Below are 20,048 nucleotides of genomic sequence, written 5' to 3' on the forward strand. Positions count from 1 at the left end.
TGCAGTTCTGTGTAAGATCTTCAGAATGAAAGACTGTCACAACTGGTTCTTCTTGACTTTCCTGCTGGGATTGGCACTAAAATATAGTGGATAAGAGAAATGACTGAGCCTGAAGACTTGGTCTCAGATCCCATTTCTTTCACTTACTAGCTGTGCAACCTTAAGATAATTCTTAACCTCTCAGAACCTTATTTTTTCCACTGCAAAATGAGGATGTTAATAATATAGTACTTACCTCATAGGTTTTATTGTGAGGTGAAATCAGTCAATATACATAACTTGCTTAGGACAGTACCTGATAACCTACTGAGTGCTACATAAGTATGATTTATCATTATTACCCATGTAATTCAGAGCAATACAAGCCTTAGTTCCCAGGTCTTAGTTTCTCATCTGTAAAACAACTCTTTGTAAATTCCCATTTGCAGGAAAAGGTGGTATTTCAGCCACTTATAAAATCTCTAATTATTCAAATAAGTGCTTCAGTATACATACAGTAAAAAAAATTACAATTAACCTTTAAAAGAGAATTCACAATAGAACTAAATACATATGTGGGAACTCAAACAGTTCAAATTGAGAATATTGGCATGCAGAAGTATCATGGGGCTTTGAAACCAAAAGAATTTTATTTGTAAAATTTTTCTTTATAGTTTTCAGTATTTCCAGCTTTCCAAATTTTCAGAATTCTGCCACCATTTTTCCATTTATTTCAGCTTGAGCATTTGGTAATCTCTTTTGATCACTTCTGTTCTAGTCAGTCATTAAATTCTATTGCTTTTTCTGATGAAATGTCCATTCTCATCTTCTCCATTTTCAGTCTAACCTGTTTCCTTCAGACTATCAATCCTTCATGTTTAGATTACAACAATCATATGTCAACCAAACTGGGATGCTAATAGAAATGAAAGGAGAGTGCAAAAAAAATTTTATTTATTTAAAATATATACATACAGACAGAAAATTTGGTTTGTCATTTTGGTGGATAAATATTATAGTTTTATTTTAAAACATTTCAATTTTTAAAAAGCACAATATGTTGGAACATGATATACCAAAAAATAAGCATGAACTAATACTAGCTCTGGCAAACCAGATGTTATAGACATTAGATAGGTAGATAAGGAGGATAAATAAATAGATATCACAGAGTTCAGCTATAACTCAGATATACTACATATATTATTAATATAGTCATATACCAGGCATAAGTCAAGTAAAACATTTTATGTATATGTGTGTATATGTATAGACATAAAAGACGGAGATGGAGAATCAGAGCTATATATAACATGTATAAGATATGACCTTTTTTGACATGACTGGCCTACTTAGATACATTCATTATATTAGAGTCAAGCAAATTTACATATTTCTCTTGCTTTATAGAAAAGATTTTTAACTTAATGGATACATTTTTTCCCCCATGTTAATTTAGCCTCATCCACTTGGCTTAAATTTGTCTGTTATCTGTTAGCTGTCTACCTATTCCAGATTTTGTCTTACTATCCTGTAAATAAAAAAGTTTTTTGTCCATTCAGAATAGATATTGTCATTAGACACAAATTATCCACTCTCTTCATTATTATTAAACACAAGTTATCCACTGCTTTCTCCCACCTAAAACTCACTGGCCTTCCTCATCGTATCTAAGCTGCTTTTTTACCACCATAAGGAAGACTTCTTCCTCTCTCTTTCCCCTGGCTTTTTATTTTGATTCATTTAATATTTATATTGCTTGATGTGTCAGCTCTGCCTCACTGACTAGATTACAAGTTTTTTTTTTTTTTTTTGCGGTACGCGGGCCTCTCACTGTTGTGGCCTCTCCCGTTGCGGAGCACAGGCTCCAGACGCACAGGCTCAGCGGCCATGACTCACGGGCCCAGCCGCTCCGCGGCATGTGGGATCTTCCTGGACCGGGGCACGAACCTGTGTCCCCTGCATCGGCAGGCGGACTCTCAACCACTGCGCCACCAGGGAAGCCCAGATTACAAGTTTTTTGAAGGAAGAGACCATGGATTATATATTTTGTAGACTTCCCTCCCCTAGTGTTTATCCCACTGTTAGGCACAGGATAGAAGACTAATTTTTTTTTATTTATTAATTTTGTAATCCACAGTTACAACAGAAAGAACAAATGACGGTTGGAAGAATGCTGATCACACTTACCAAGTCTTTCTGAACATCTGCATTCATGCATCCATATTCATTTTAAGATTACATAGCATTTTATGCATATGTTAATAATTGTTTTTTGGTATTTCTTTAATATTTATATGGTATATGTGATGCCTTTCATAGGATACTATTAATAAAGTTTTAATATTTATATGCATAGAGTTAATATAGTCCTCTCAATATATCTCTGATAAACATCTAACTAGCAAAGAAAAACTAATGTTTTCAAGTGTTCATATTGGCACTGGGCCTTTTGAGTGGACTTGACTCATTCATGAAAAAAGTGGATTATCCTTCTGCTGCTCATAGCTTCCTTTGCTTCTGTATATCAACTGTTTTTTTGGTTTTTTTTCTACGTGGGCCTCTCACTGCTGCGGCCTCTCCCGTTGCGGAGCACGGGCTCCGGACGCGCAGGCTCAGTGGCCATAGCTCACGGGCCCAGCTGCTCTGTGGCATGTGGGATCCTCCCGGACCGGGGCACGAAGACATGTCCCCTGCATCGGCAGGCGGACTCTCAACCACTGCGCCACCAGGGAAGCCCCTGTATATCAATTCTTAATAGCTGTCTTGGAACTACACCAGCTATATGATATTTCGGAAAGAAAAACTTTGAGTAGACTCCAAAAGTCTATTGCCAACCCAGTCTGGTACTTACTATTTAAGAAAATGAACATCTATATACATGACCTAGTCCCATGTTGCTTCCTGGCAGCCTCCAGGTCAAGGGAGAATGATTGGATGGTATTCTGAAGGCCATTTGGGTACTTGGAACTCTGTGTCTCTCCTGACTGTATTCATTGTATGACCTAGTGGCCAGATTCCATATATATGTGAAAAAAATGGGTAGAAAAGACACACACACACACACACACACACACACACACACACACACACACACATCTTTTTAAAAATTTTGGTTATCAGCCTTCTGGAAGAGGTGTTATGCTCAGAAATTGCCTGATTGACACCAAACAAACACCATTACTGATATGGTCAATTTACAGATTTGCAAGAGAATGTTGTCACCTATTTGGCCTCTTGTTGAAGATGTGGTTACATAAAGGAGACTATTACAACCATGGAAATTTTTTGGAAAGAAAATAACCTCCATCAACTGAAGAGTTACACACTTAGCTATATACCACAGTTAATCACTAAGCAGTGTCAACAATTCTGGAAAACCCCACTCATCAACAACCCGCTTCCATAGTCCCAAAGAAGTATCCTGTTTTTCATACTGTGTTCTCAAACCAAGAAGCACAGAAACTTCCCTCATAATCTAAATATTCCTGCGTGGTGAATCAGGTGCCTTCAAGCTGGCTTTACAAAAATTGATAACAACTTGTGGTAAGGATTCATCAGACCTACTATTTCTTGGCAGGAGATCTGGTGAGAAACAAAAATGTAGCACTTCACCTCTGCCAAGAGTGCTGCCATCTGACTATAGTCACTCTAGGTGACCACTGACTACGTTTGCTAATCCTTTTCTTCCTGGACCATCTCTGGTTTTAACAAGGATAAATTTTTTGCCCCAGTCATAAGATTCCTCCAGAGAAGTGTTTCTAAATATATGGATACCTTTAAAAGAGAAAATTCACAGACCTCCATTTTGAAAACCAAATTACTTTGAATGACATTAATTTTATATGAACAAGTAAAATGGTAGGAATAAACTTCTTTGGCATGTGACCATTACACAACTATAAATCAAAACTTATTCACAAATGAATACAACACAAACTGCAAACTAACAAATTAATAATACTAATTCATTGATTCACTTGATGGCACATGTTTTTGGCTAAAAAGGAAAAATCCCTATATTATGATTTTGGTATGGACTGCTATAGGACATGTTAGGAATGAGATAGGAATAGGTTAGAAAACCCTGTGCTACTCTGTGTTGCATGTAAGGCTTTTCCCCTTTTTCTATTTGAATGCTGGACAATCGTTGCAGGAATGAATTTGAGAAGCATTGATATAAAATGTATATTTTAGGAAAATTCCAACTTTATCTTTCCTAGGGACACAGCAGAATGAGGGTTCTAGTCTTCTATCACATCTTAATGTTATTAAATGGATCCAACTGGCCAGTGCAAATATGATCAGAGAGGGCATAAAATCCTGGAACTTTGGTCTATTTCTAGAATCTGCCCAGGCTGAACATGCCAACTCAATAATTCTCGCCTTCAAATGTTTGAGCTCTCTGAATACCGTTTGGCTCAGCACTGTTACTCCCAAAACTTGTCTTCAGCCTCCTTGTTTGATGACCTGTTTTGATTAGGTATATTTCTCCTGTACAAACTTGATAAATTCCAACTCCACTCACATAACTGAGGGTAAGAAGCTTCTAAGACATACTGAATCTGAGCTTCAAAGAAGAGAGACTTTGAGAATGAAACATAAAGGATAAGTTGTGACAACTTTCATTTTACCTGATAATTATTAAAATATATTTGCTCAGTTATTTTTATTTTCTAGTTAGTTTTCAGAAGACATATCATAGTGGTTAAGAACATTGGCTTTATGGGCAGAAAGATGTGGTTTAAATTCCAGTTCTGCTATTGCAGACTCTCTCTGTGGCCTTGAAAAAAATTACACAACTTTCAGCCTCAGGTGCCTCATTTGTTATATGTGAAGAGTGATAGCTCATAAACTTTTGGGGAAAATTGTAATGACTTATCTTAACCCAGTGTTTAGCACAAATAAGAGCTCAAAGGTATTAATATTTGAATTTTTCACGATGGTGGTATCAATGATTATCCAGTATCAACAGAGCTTTAAAGCAGGAAAAAATAAAATAATCAGGGGTATCATTTGTATGCACTTTATTAGTAATAATTTTTAATACAACTAAAGTATGTAACCTTGATTTGAAGTGTCTATTTAATATACTTAATACTATGATTACCTGAAATAACATAAAGCACTTGTAAAATTCAAACATAATTATAAAATACCAATACCTGTTTCGTGTCTTTGGGTCTTATTTCTAATCAGAGGACTTGCAAACCTGTTTCCAACTTTATCTTATGACTTTAGGTACAGATCTGTTATGTTTCTAAATTTCGATTCAGTTCAATAATAATTGAGTGCCTTCTATATGACAGGATTTGTCATGCAGACTGGGAGTTTAATAATAATAAATAAGAGGGCGGTTTTGTCTTTTACAGGCATGCCTGAGAAATAGGGGCATACATAGATGAAGGGAGGACATAGTCATGATGTTGTACTTGCACTGAAGGACTGTCAAACTTAAAATTTTCTGTCTTCTCAAAACCTGAGTTCCATCTTCTATCTAACGTCTTAGACTTGTTTGCCTAGGTGCTGGCTAATCCATAGGCATAGTTCACAATTCCATCTTCATTCAGGGAATTTTCTAAGTAAAGCCACATTGAAAGAAAGCCATGATAAAATGACAAATTTTGAAACTACTGACTATATTTTATACTCTAATTATATTTCATAATACATTAGAAATATTCCATCTTCTAAGTCAACCAGTCTAGAAATATTAGAATTACCTTCTCTCTAGCTGTCTCACTACCCACATTCACTCTGGTGCTTAATTTTAGCCATTCCCACTGTAACTGCTTTAGTTAGGGTTATCTTATATTCTCCTCTATTGCCAAGTCCCCTACTGGATTCAGCTGACACATGCCTGGTTGTGTTTGTTTCACGCATAAAGATAGATCAGAATTTGTCTCTTTCATCCTTTTATATGTTCAGTCATTTATTAATGTCTACATCATAAAAACCAAATATATTAGTATTCAAGGACCTTCTTAATTTTGTCTAAGTCTGCTTTTCCAGCCTTGTGTCCCACTATACGCTCCATGCACTCTGCTCTTCAGATAGCTTGGAGTTTGTGAAGTACCTCAACAAACCAGGAATATTCGGACCTGTGCTTTCCTTCACCTATATTCCCTCTACCTCCTTTGCTTATTAAAATTTCTTGAAAGCTGATCAAGGGACTAAATAAGCATTACTTTTCACCTTTTACTAAAATCTTATAGGGTTTTCAATGTTGCAGATATGAAGAAAAGTTTTTCTAATTTATTATAAGGTATAATTATCTTAGTATAAGTTTACTCATAAGAGTCTCATAATTTGTGATTTTACTATGGCTTTCTTCCTTTGTGGCTTTATTTAGAAAAACCCCTTGATGAAAATAGTTTTGTGAACTTTGTGCATGGATTAGGCAATATCTAGGCAAGGAATAAATATCTACCTAATTTCCCTTCCTCCTGTTTAATCTGTGGGGCTTCATTGTCTGGGCAAGGTTTCTGACAGTCTATTTCCCCATGACCTTTCAGTTTCAAGTGCCCTGGCAGCTTACCTTTTACATTTCAACCTCAGCTAAGTGTCCCAGTACACACAGAAAAAAGGAAGTTCCATAGTGCTTGTTTTCCCATTTCCTGCCCTCTTTTCTATATGGCATGTCAGTTTCTACCCATTTAACACCAGTTATACCTAGTGAATGGAGATACATGCTTTCCCTGTAGTACAAATTTACTATCTGTAAATAGTAAATTTACAAGTGACCGGTTTATTCTTCATTCCTAATCTGAAATAGATTCTAATCTCTAGCCTTTCTTTATGACCGCATAACACTGGGATCCCCCTAAAAATATTTTTATTATATAATATCTCTAATATTTATTATATAATATATTTTATTATTACATAATTTGAGCATTATAATTGAAGACAACTTGCAAAAAATACAAAAGTAGAAGAAAAAATTAGCCATATTTGCATTACGTGGAGACACTCACCATTAATATTCTAACATATTTCCTTTTACTATTTCTTTGCTATTTTTGTTTCCAACTCATCACGAAGTAAATAAAATACTGTAAAAGTAGCTTCTGGAGGATCCCCAGCAGTATAGAATAGGCTTAGCACAAAAGAATCTATTTTGCAGAGTTGTAAACTCTAAGCTCCCTACCTCATAAAAATATCTCTACAGTGATCACCTTTCCCACTGATTACATACCCTCTCAGCTTTTTGTGTGTGTTTATATATGTATATGTATGTGCTTAATTTTGGGGTGTTGACACAAAAAGATAAACTATCATATTTTATTGATTGTGAGGTACATATTTTTCCATGTTTTAACATGGTTCAGATCATGATGAAACTTGTAACTTATGGTATGTAACAGTGTAATTGTATTTTTTTTCTTTATAAGCAGTGCATAAGATAATGGTGCATCTTAAAATCAATGGCACCTTAGGTTCTGTAAATTTGCAGAACATTTGAGTAATGAGCAATTACTTCCACTTTTGTGGGTATGAAGAGAAAATAAAAGCAACAAATGGTAAATAAATACAATGCAGTAAGGTCCAAGTTTGTTAAAATTTTTAGGCACTTTTCTTTTTGTTAAATTGTTTAGGCACTTTTAAACACTATTGTAAATGTATAAATTTATATAAACTTATAGTGGAAAAGGCAACAGCATCTACCAAATTATAAATTGAATATAGCTTTTGCACAATTCTAATTTTAGAAATATCTCCTAGAAATATCTGAACCAGTATATAAGGATGTTCATGAGCCACTGTCTGGAACTGAAAAAAATAAACGGAAGTAATCTATGTATACACAATAATGGATTAAGTATACTGTAGTCAATTCAAAAAATTAAATACTGTGCATACATTAAAAAGAATGAGGTAGTAGGGCTTCCCTGGTGGCCCAGTGGTTGAGAGTCCGCCTGCCGATGCAGGGGACAGGAGTTCGTGCCCCGGTCCGGGAAGATCCCACATGCCGCGGAGCAGCTGGGCCCGTGAGCCATGGCCGCTGAGCCTGCGCGTCCGGAGCCTGTGCTCCGCAACGGGAGAGGCCACAACAGTGAGAGGCCCGCGTACCGCAAAAAAAAAAAAAAAAAAAGAATGAGATATACAGATGAAGAAATGTGGAAACAAGCCAGAAAATATTATCAAATATAATAATGAGACAGAACAGTATACTAATATGTTTGCATATGCAAACGATTTGGGGGAAGATATTCCCAAACCACTGGTGGTGGTTTAAAGGGCAAGGGTCAAATTATGGAGAACTTTTGTTTTATATTTGTCATACTTTTATATTATTTCAACATTTTACAATGATAAAGTATAATTAGAAAATAAAAATCTTTATATTTTTCTTCACAATAAAATTATGGGAAAAAAGAATTTGTTCAAAGGAAAGATTTGTTATTCAATTCCCTAAAATAATCTCAGAAGACAAAAAAGAATTTATTCAACAAGTGATGAGGTAGTTCCTAAAACCTAAGTTCGTTGGTAAAATAAAAGCCTAAATATAGGCATGTAAAATGGGACAGTAAGAGAGACACCATAGTAAAAATTCAAGTGAGTACAAAATTCAAAGTTTAGTGTATAAGTTTCAAAGCAATTGCATAAGGCACTTTACATATAAAACTGGCTCTGGAGCATCACCTTATAGTTTACCAGTCATACTACATCATGGCAGCTCCTGGCAGAATATAAGTGGATCCTGAATTCTGAAATCTATCATAGACCCTCTAAATGGAAGCTATCCAAATTGTTATTAATGGCAAGATCAAGACAGAATGCATTTGGTTATTAAATTACTTTGGAAAAGAACAGAAGTCAGGTTAGCGTCTTTTTATTCGATCTTAAATTTCTGTGAATAATTATAATCTAGACCAAAATATCACATTGTGCAACTACTTCAAAATCTTTATATTTTCTTTCACTGTAGATATCAAAGTCTGGATTTTGAATAGGTGAGTGACTGTGTTTATCTAGAATAAATATGTTAATTGAAAACAGTCAAGCTTATCTCCTCACAGGGGGCAAAAATATTTCTATTTCCTCACCTTTGGAGATTGAATCAAATGATAATCAAGGACCCAAAACATCCTTGGAGCTAAAATGTCCTTGAGAAACCATCTGCTTCATTATTTTAATTCTGTTGTTTTTGCTAAAATAATCCAATGAGAGTCTTAACTGCTTAGAGTTTAAATGATTTTAGAAGAAATAGATTAGTTTATGTAGTGGGTATAATTCATGTTTCTGAAGAGTAATGACATTATGAAGACTCCCCAACTGATGATAATTTATTGCATTATTAAATACATAATTTTTAAAATTTAAAATACAACATTCTTAGTGATTAATTTCAAGCTTTAACCCCCTAATCAAAATATTCTTACTTCTCTATATTGACCTGGGTCAAATGTGAGTTGTATTTGATGATCTGTGTAGGTAGTGATTAAAACAGGACAAATAAATGAGATAGACAAACAGCTGTCATCGGGTCAGTCATGGACAGACACTTTCTGAGTAGGAGCTGCTATCTGGTAAGAGGGACAATTCAAGTCTGCACACCAGATGCCAGGCTGTCAGAAAGCAGCATTCCACACATCCTCTGATTCAGAAGTCACAAAGAGCTTCGGGTAGAGGCAATCTGATGCCTGGGACAATTTAACAGGTAGAAAAACTCTTTCTGATGGATCTGTGCTGTCAACTGTCTGTTTGCTTTCAAACTAATCCCCTGCCTTCTTCATGCTCTTTCTTTGGCAAACTGTTGGCAAAACATGCTCTTTTCAGTGGCAAACTGTTGGAAGACTGGGTCGCCAAAGGAATACAGACGCTGCAGTACCTCTCTCCACCAAAACTGTGGTGTATGCTCCATGGTTTCAGATCCCACTGGAGAGATCATTTTGGTTCTAGCTTTCACAAGATGTTTGAGGCTCCTGGCCTGTGGTAACAGACACATCCCTTGTTACCTTTAATCTAGGGACTGTAGCCCCAGATATCCAAGCCAACTTTTGCTCAAGTTGAAATGGCATTGATTTTGTTATGGGGCCAGTTTTACTCTAGGTTTTAAGCAAAAAGAAGGATGATTTTGCTCCCTGTCATCAGAAAACTCTCTCTGTCCCGGAATAAGGAACTTTAGGTAGGGCATTGCTATTAAGACATAATAACTAACATTTGAAAAGAAGTGTACAACTTACAAGTACATCCATATTATTATTTTCAACTTACTGTGGGCTAATGACATCTTGTGTACAAAATGCTAAAGTGAAATTGATGTATAAATCATATCATCATACTTACACATATACTATGAAGCATCTGTGGGTGCTTTCTGAGGATAATTTTTCAAAGAATAGCAATTTCCTCTGTTTTCTCTGTTTCTCAAATCAGGCTAATTGCTTGTGGGGTATTTCATTTGTTTCTGAACATAGGTGATGACTTTGGATGACTCATGGAATTAGAAGTGGTGGCAACTGATAACCATCTCGTCATCTCATATTCTTGGCTGTGGATTAATGAGAATCCACAACATACCTATTGGAAAAGCTTGCACAATATTGGACTCAATTAGAACATATCTCTCCTAGGTTGTTAGAAATTTCCTCTTACTTGAGCCATTGTTGGGGCAAAAAGACCTTGACATTTTCTAAAAAATTAAGCACACATTCTCACCAAGTACATTTTAAATGTGATTTATGATGGCAATAATCATGCACTGTAACCCCCAAATGGGGTGAGGCCAAACATAAATTAGACTACATGATTTTGAATGATGTTTTATAGATCCTAGGAGTTTCTTTTAAAATCAGTGTCTAGGGCTTCCCTGGTGGCACAGTGGTTGAGAGTCCGCCTGCCGATGCAGGGGACACGGGTTCGTGCCCCGGTCCGGGAAGATCCCACATGCAGCGGAGCGGCTGGGCCCGTGAACCATGGCCGCTGAGCCTGCGCGTCCGGAGCCTGTGCTCCACAACAGGAGAGGCCACAACAGTGAAAGGCCCACGTACCGCAAAAAAAAAAAAAAAAAAAAAAATCAGTGTCTACACACCTAGTCAAAGACTAAATAATACAAAAATTTTTAATGTGATTTCAGTTCTTGAATTGACAGAAAATGTCACCTTTCTAAAATGTTTTATCATAAAGTATTCCCATAGTATTCCCACTGCTTCTCTTATATGTTCCAGAATTTCTCTTTACATGAGACGTTATATCAAGACACTCTAATATTTAAATACATAGAAGGCAGGAGGTTATAAAATTGTGTTTATCAATTTAAGATCTTTTTCATTTTTTTCTCAAATTGTTTTATTTCTCTTTTAGTCTATTCACCTGGGGTTCACTTGCCATCAAACCACTTCTTGCTTTTTTGCACAACCTATTTGCCTTCATTGCTACTGGATTCCTCAAAGTTCTATTTTCTGCCAGTGATGTACATTTAGCAAATCCTCTTCATCTGCATTTGCTGTACCACATCTCACTATTTGGCAAAGCCACTAAAGCTCTCTTTTATTGATTCCTGACCATCCACCAATTTACCTGCAGTACTGATTTACCAATAATATCAAGCAGTTTAGCTCTGCTACTGAAGAGTACCAGCTTCCCCTCACTGACAGGAATTCCAGAAGGAGCTAAAAATTATCATTGGGCTGAAACCATTTTTCTGCTTCGCCTTAAGGAAATGAGTTATCCTTTCATTACCCTAATTGCATGTTTTTTTTCCTTCTGTTTTTGAAAGTGGTTGGTCCCATTGACAGACCAGCCTGTCTGTCTGGTTTAAACCTGTAAATGTTTGATCTTTCCTGCCTTTAGCAATATTCCTTCCTTTGCAAAAATATCTAACTCATCTAGAACTGATGGTTCAATTCACAAGAAAACTTTATTACTAAGCCAGATCATCTCTTCTGAGCTTTTCCAAAGCTTAAGGTTAGAATTTGCTATACCTGATTCCCTGCGCTTTAAATTGTGATATGTTATATCATTCAGAACTTTAGTCAGGGAAAGAACTCTTTCTCAGCTTCAGTTTGTGTCATACAATGAGTAAGGATTTTGCTCATCAGGACTTGTTTTGCAAAGTTGAATACTCATGAACAAATGATATGTAAACAATGATAATTTTTTAAAAAATTGATATGGTTAATAAATTTTCACAAATTAAATTGTTGAATAGTGGTTGTTTGTATTATGTACAACTAGTTTTGTCACATAAAGAGTAATCCCGGCACTTTCCTTTAACAAATGTACCTACTTTTTCATTTATTGGAGAAAGGTGTCAGTATAGTGGACACTTGGAGATTGGTTAAACATTTTCCTGGAATTGAAATACATGAATTTTGTTACTTTAATTCATTCAGATTACTGTTTTACATAAACATGCCACAAGACTAATCTATAAACAATAAATATGAAAGTTTCAGATTAACTATCATATATGGCTTACCATGTTTTCTTGATGTTTTTAGAATTTTATGGCCCCTCCTGGTGTCTGAGCCCAGCAGACAGAGGATTATGTCAAGCCAATGAGAGTAGATTCTACTACAATTCAATCAGTGGGAAATGCCGCCCATTTAAGTACAGTGGATGTGGAGGGAATGAAAACAATTTTACCTCTAAAAAAGCGTGTCTTAAGACTTGTAAAAAAGGTATAGAGGACATTCTTCCTATTAATTCACTAGTGTTTAAGATAATAATTATATTGAAATTATGAATGAATTTTAATCTATGAAAGTATGAAATGAGTTCTATTTATGATAAGAAACAGTATTATTATTTAACTAAGTGTCTCCTTTTCAACTACATTTTGATAATATTGCCAGATATGTTAACTGTAATTCCTTTTAATGTGTCTTCATAGAAAAAAATCAATTTTAAACAAAATATTTTATTCTTTTAATATTTACATACTAAGCTTTCATTTTAAAGGATTATACCAAAATATCTTTAAGCTTTCTAATGCACAAAACTTTAATGTATTTATTTTCTTCTGACAATAAAAATGTTGCATATTTATATAGTATTAATATGTAAATAAAAATCATCTATAACTCTACATAGCCACATGTCCACTTTAATAAAATGAGTATTATTTTGTAGCTCAAGGTGAATAATAAAAATCAATAACGTTTACCCATTTATGCAAAGTGACATCCTTAGAAAGAGGTTGTTTACACAAAGATATAGACAAATTAAAGACTTTTAAACCAGTTACATGTTTTTTGGTTTTAAACATTAAAAGATAATTTGAAGAAATTTTAGATTAAATGTTTTATTATGTTGTTACTTTATCATGCATAAATTTATTTATCTTCCTTTTTAGGTTTTATCCAAAGAATATCAAAAGGGGGATTAATTAAAACCAAAAGAAAAAGAAAGAAGCAGCCAGTGAAAATAGTATATGAAGAAATTTTTGTTAAAAAGATATAAATTTGTTACATGACAACATTATTTCTACTAAATATTTTGGATAAAACTTTTCATTATGATTCCTATTTTTTCTCACCTGAAATCTTTTTAATGAATTTTTCATGAATTTTCTATGCATATATTACCTGCTCTTAATGCATTTGCATCAGAGTTCCTTTACTTATCTGGTCAAATTGCTTATTCTATGGCTATAACTTATTAACTGTCTACTATGAACTTATTATTCTCTCAATCCCTTTCTAACTATCTGCCATAACTACAATTTATCATACAACTGACATCAAATCAGTCCATTTTACCATTTGGTGATCATCCTATTTGAGAATATGTTGTCACTTATTTGTTTTGATCATGTATACAATTATATTTTTTACAGCCTATGTCCAGATTAAGAAATACAACTATTAAAGATCAAGTGGTTTTGGGGTTTCACATCTAAAATAGTGGCAAGCATCTTCTTCTGATAAAGATCACTCAATTTGGAAAGATCACTCATTTGGAAAGAGCTGGTAATAACAGAATTCTGTCATGTGATTCCCTCCCTAGACATACTTTTTCTCCTTTTGCATTAACCAGTACCTTGAACAATCTTGAGCCAAACCATATCTGAACAAAGAAAGTCAACTCTACGTCATGTGCCTGCCTGATTTTGATTGATGTAACTTTTATTTGCTTATGGCTCATCATATCAGTAAAGACGGCTGAATAGCTGTGTGTTAAATACAGATCATGATAAGAAAAGACTTGGTGGGAAAGGGAATTTCTTAGTGGCAATCAAAAGGAAATTGTTTATGTACTTCCTAATTTTATTGCTTGACAAACTTTTCTCTTACCAAAAATAGCAAGTATATTTAAAACTCCTGAAACCTATTCATTTATAATTAGGCTTTGCACACAAAGCAACCAGTAATTCATGCTTTTAAAACAAAATCATGTTATTTCTGTAGAAAAGGAAGAGAAAATTATCAGCAAGGAAGATTCTACTAGAAAACATATGTGTTATTCACTCTCAGGCTTTTAACTAACATTTCTCTGGAGTTAATTCACTTTATCCAGATCTATACCTTTCCTTCTCTGCTGAGTCATGTACAGTCTGACATCTCAACAGCCTTCTAGATATTTCAGATTCTATGATGTTCACTTCAAATTTCACATTAAAATTTGAACTTGTCATCTAGAAACAACTAACCACTTTATCCATTTAGTTTAGCTTAATTACTTCTCTCTAGCAATAGTATCATAATTCTGCCTGCTCCTCAGGTTTGAAAGTTTGAACCCATTTTGATTTCTTATTTTCCCTCATATACTACTTCCAATCAGTTTCTAAACACTAACGCTTCCTTTTTCATAAAGTTCATCTAACTCCCAGGCTTTTTACATCTACTTCATTCTTCATATCATTATTAATTTAATTCTTTTCTTTTTTAAATTTTTCCTTAAGCTTTATTTTTTTAGAGCACTTTTAGGTTCACAGCAAAATTGAGAGGACATTTCAAGATTTCCCAAATAACTCTTGACCCTACACATGCATGGCCTCCACCATTATCAACATCCTGCAACAGAGTGGGACATTTATTACTACTGATGAAACTACATTGACAAAACATAATCATTCTAAGTCCACAGTTTACATTATAGTTCACTCTTGGTGTACATTCTATGGGTTTGGACAAATGTGTAATGACATGATTCCACCATTTACAGTATCAAACGAAGTATTTTCACTGTCCTCAAAATCCTCTTTGCTCTACCTATTCACTCCTTTTCCTTCCCCAAACCTTGGAAACCACTTAAGAATTAATTCATATATTTCTCCACCACTCAAACCTTCGATGACTCAGTAATTGGTACTTAACCCCACCCCATCCCTCAATTTTGATATATTTATATATATTTTTGCACTTACCTACACTACTCTTTCATGACTATTTCAATTTAAAGTGGTATTCACTGATCACTGAATATATGTTTAATTACTTAGTTTATTCATGCTGATTTTTTATTTAAAAATATGATCCCCTCCAGACCATTCATGTGAAGTCAGGGTACAGCTGATGTGAACTATAAAATCACTGTATTTTGAGGCATAATATGAAAAGTTCTAATATACACCCTATGGCATAAAAATTATATCATTGAAAAATAGTGTCAATTTGTTCACTTAAGAAAATTTCTATATCTTGATTTCAAATATTCATACATAAGTAACTGCCTTAAACTGAGTCTCTGCTGTGGAATTTGGAACTTTTGGAAATCAAAATCTCTTGTGAAATATTCCTGTTATCTTTTATACATGGATAGCGATAGCTTTAAATAAAGGGTAAAGTCTCCCTAGGTCAAGTTGCAAGTTGCTACCAAGGACATATAAACAGCACATTGGTGAGTTGACTATTTTCGCAACAACTATTCATGGCTTCATTACTTAGTCAAGAAAGACACACACTGAGAGATGGTTTGCAATGTTTAATGCATGTGAATATTATGTTTACTGTGTTTTTAAGTAAGATTGTCGCTGGTGGTATTGTTTTCCCTTATTTTGCATAATCAAATGCATCTAACTGTGAATTTTATATAGAATTACATTATACAGCATATAATGCTTATTTACCGACTTTGTTTATTCTCTGTTCAAAATTAACCATGTATGCTGAAAATTGCTCAAATGATTTTATTTTTTACAGTATAAGAAATAAAATATATTATCCTGAATAGTAAAGTATGACTGTTATACTCATGAGTTTTTTATACTTCAAAAAATAAAAATTAATGCTCTTCAGTTATTCCAAAGATAAAGAGTTCTAAGACAAAGAAAAAAATTATTCCACAAGCTCCACTCTACTTACCTCCTTTAATTGGAATTTGCTAATAATCCTTTCAGTTATAAATGGGCATCCATGTGTTATGATTTCTTACTCAGCAAATTAGTGTGCTATGCCTTATAATCCATATATTCTACATTTAATTTATTCCATATATATTTCTACCAATCATCTCATATTTGTACAAATATATTTAAATATATATATGACAATATATTATATAAATGACTTCCGATCCTGACTATTGAAGGAGGCCTGTCCAATTTTTATACCAGAAGAAGGAAGAATATGACATTAAAGTAACCAATTATTTAGGGGACTTTCTGATTTTTTCACCAGCTCTTCCTGCTCTTGTCTCGTTTTCATGAAGTTAGCGTTTGTATTTACTCTCTCCAATTTTTGACTTTTAGTTCTTTCTCAAGGACTTGAACATGGACACATCTTAGTTGCCTTCCCTGCATTCTGCTTTGCAGAACCGGAAACCTTGATCTTGTCAGCTGCTCAGGCCCAACCTCTGAACTATTCTAACCACATAGCTGAAGTCTTGGCTAGGATTATTCAGACCACTTTTAAAGGGAGTAATAATACATGATAATTCATCTTACCAAAGAGAGAGAGGTGCACAGGCATTTAATCATATAACGTAACAATAAATAAAATAGAGCTTTAGGACAACAGGTATGATCTCCTCATCAATTTGCTTACAAATGAGAAAAATTCTGGCCCACACAGTCTGAAACAAAACAGGGATATTTTTTATCACAAAAATTGAAAAAGTCAAAGGTATCTGAGTGCATTATGGTTGGATTCAGGGCCTCATATTGTCATCAGAATTCAATCTATCTTCACCTCTGATTCTGCTGCCCAACATTTTTTGCCTTTATTTTCTAATCTCACAGGATTTCAAGATGACTTCCAGAATTTAAGTCCCACATCCTCTCAGAGTAAAGTTTTCTAGAAAAGTTTGTACTCTCTTACCTCAAAGAATTGAAATAAAGTCCTGACCTCAGGCATGATCCATGAAAGAAATAATTGATAAGCTAGATTTCATTAAAATTAAAAGCTTCTGCTCTGCAAAATATCAAGAGCTTAGAAGGCAAGCTACAGACTGGGAGAAAATATTTACAAAACATACATTGGATAAAGGACTGTTATCCAAAATATACAAAGAACTCTTAAATCTCACCAATAAGGAAACAAATAACCCTATTAAAAATGGGTCAAAGACCTTAACGGACACCTCAAAGAAGATATACAGACAGCAAACAAGCTTATGAAAAGATGCTCCACATCATATGTCACCATGGAAATGCAAATTAAAACAACAGTGAGCTACACACGTATTAGGATGGTTGAATAAGGTACACTGACACCACCAACAGCTGGAAAAGATGTGGTAAAGCAAGAGCAACTCATTCATTGCTGGTAGGAATGCAAAACAGTATAGCTACTTTGAAAGACAGCATGGCAATTTCTTACAAAACTAAACATACTCTTACTATACCATCCAGTAATCATGCTCCTTGGTGTTCCCAAAGGAGTTGAAAATGTATGTTCATGTAAGAACTTGCACACAGATACTTATAGCAATTTTATTCATGATTGCCAAAACTTGGCAGCAACTAAGATGTGCTTCAGTAGATGAATGGATAAACTCTGTTACATCTAGGCAATGTGATATTATTCAGCACGAAAAAGAAATGAACTACTAAGCCATGGAAAGACATGGAGGAACCTTAATGCATATTACTAAGTGAAAACAGCCAATCTGAAAAAGCTACATATTGTATGATTCCAAATATATGGCATTTGCCTAGAACAGGCAAAACTATGGAGACAGTAAAAATATCAGTGGTTACCAGGGGTTGGGGGCATGGGGGAGGAAGAGATGAATAGACAGAACACAGAGGATTTGGGGGGCAGTGAAAATACTCTGTATGATACCATAATGATGGATACATGTCATTATATACTGTCCAAACATAGAATGTACAACAGCAAGAGTGAACCATAATGTAAACTATGGACCTTGGGTGATCATGTGTCAATGTAGGTTCATCAACTGTAACTAATGTAACATTCTGGTCAGGGATAATGATAATGGGAGAGGCTATGCATGTGTTATGGTAGAGGAGACATGGGAAAACTCTACCTTTCCTTCAATTTTGCTGTGAATCTAAAACTGCTTTAATAATAATAATAGTAGTAGTAGCAGTAATAATAATAATAAAAATCTTAACTTAAAAACAAAAACAAATCCTGGCCTCCCTCTCTTTGACCCAAATGTCTTATGGCCAGCCTTGAGCCAAATGCCATGTTTAGAGAAATGTAACTTTCTGACTGACCAGATTTGATTCACAAATTTAGTCCCAAATATCTGGTTGGTATCAGCACTATCTGAAATATGTGATCTGACTGGCAGGGCTGGGAGTAGAGTGAGACAAGTGAGACACTTGCCTCAGGCACAAAGTTTGAAGGGACATAAACAAACTCATATACTGTAATGTAGTATTTTTATAAATCAAAAATAAAGCAAATATCCATGATGAAAATATAAAATTTTTTTAAAGACAGGGTCAGTAACTGAGCCATATTGTTATTTGAGGCAAAAGGAAAAACCAATAATACTGATGATTTACAAGAAATATAAAGATGGTTCAAATGCGATTGTTGTTTAATGTAATGAAAAAATATTAATAAAAAGTATAAACCAAATTATCATTTTCAATATATAAAGAAAAATCATTTGATTAAATTTGATACTTGTTTTATGATTTAAAAATTTAGCAAATTTAGGAGAAGAGACCGTCCTTAATCTGGTAAAGGATATCTACCAAAAATTATATAATACTTCGGAGTAAACTTTTAGAAACATATTCATTAAACTCAGGAACAGGAGCAAGATGCTCTCTATTACCATTGCTATTAACATATCCAGGCTTAGTTTTACAGTCAAAGCAAAAAGACAAGAAACAGAAATTAGGTATAAATATTACCATGATATTAGTTATTTGCATATAATATGCTTGTCATAATTGAAAATCCAAGAGAATCTAAAACAACAGAACACTGGAGTTCAGCAAGATTACTTTATGCAATTTTAACATATGAAATCGATAGTATTTCTGTAGGCTAAATAGGAAAATAGCAATAAAATTAAAAATAAATTTAAAAAAAGAAAAACAGAAAATACATACTAGTGACAATAGAACAAAACCCCTGATCTACTTAACAGTAAATCCCACAAAAGATGTGTAAATGACCTTTACAGAAAAACCCCACAGAAAAATTCAATATGTTATTGAGGGATATAAAAAAAGCTAAATACCTTTCTATTTATTGTAACCCTTATAATTAGTATTTGCAGAGAAAGAACACTAGATTATGAAGAAAAAACACTAAAATACAATAAACATTTTTAAAATTAAGAAATTGGAGAGAAAAGTGATGAAAATATCTAAGCTATAGAAGGAAAAAGCCATAGAAAAGGAAAATGGGAGAGGAAAAAAAGAGTAAGAAAATTCGGAATTCAATTCAAGAGCCCAAACTTGTTGTAATAGAAGTTCTACAAAAATAGAAGAGATAAAATTGAGGGGAGGGAAATTTTATAGAACTAACATGTTTCCTTTATTGAAATGGGATATTGTATTCAACAAAGGGAAACCTACCCAGCACACTCCCTACACATACACACACACACACACACACACATGCACACACGAAATTTCAAACACTACAGATGAGAAAATTCTAAAGAACAGGGGAAAATATGGAGGAATAGGTCACATACAGAGAAGCAGAAATAAAAAAAGGAATTGTGCCTCTCAATGGCAAGAATTG

General features: G+C 34.2%; 1 protein-coding gene across 2 annotated transcripts in view; it reads left to right on the plus strand.

The window, feature by feature from the left end:
* Positions 1-13,439, plus strand: part of TFPI (tissue factor pathway inhibitor) — a 66,880-nt gene extending 53,441 nt beyond the window's left edge. Inside the window, exons 7-8 of one of the 2 annotated variants that reach the window (XM_060152475.1) lie at positions 12,429-12,608; positions 13,283-13,439. In XM_060152475.1, the coding sequence (XP_060008458.1) occupies positions 12,429-12,608; positions 13,283-13,389 (287 nt within the window). In that variant the 3' untranslated portion in view covers positions 13,390-13,439. Of the gene's footprint in view, positions 1-2,119; positions 2,516-12,428; positions 12,609-13,282 lie in introns of those variants that run through there. The other variant, XM_060152476.1, reaches the window with a different exon arrangement.
* The last annotated feature ends 6,609 nt before the right edge of the window (positions 13,440-20,048 follow it).

This window comes from Lagenorhynchus albirostris, chromosome 6, assembly GCF_949774975.1.
Source record: "Lagenorhynchus albirostris chromosome 6, mLagAlb1.1, whole genome shotgun sequence".
Classification (NCBI taxonomy): domain Eukaryota; kingdom Metazoa; phylum Chordata; class Mammalia; order Artiodactyla; family Delphinidae; genus Lagenorhynchus; species Lagenorhynchus albirostris.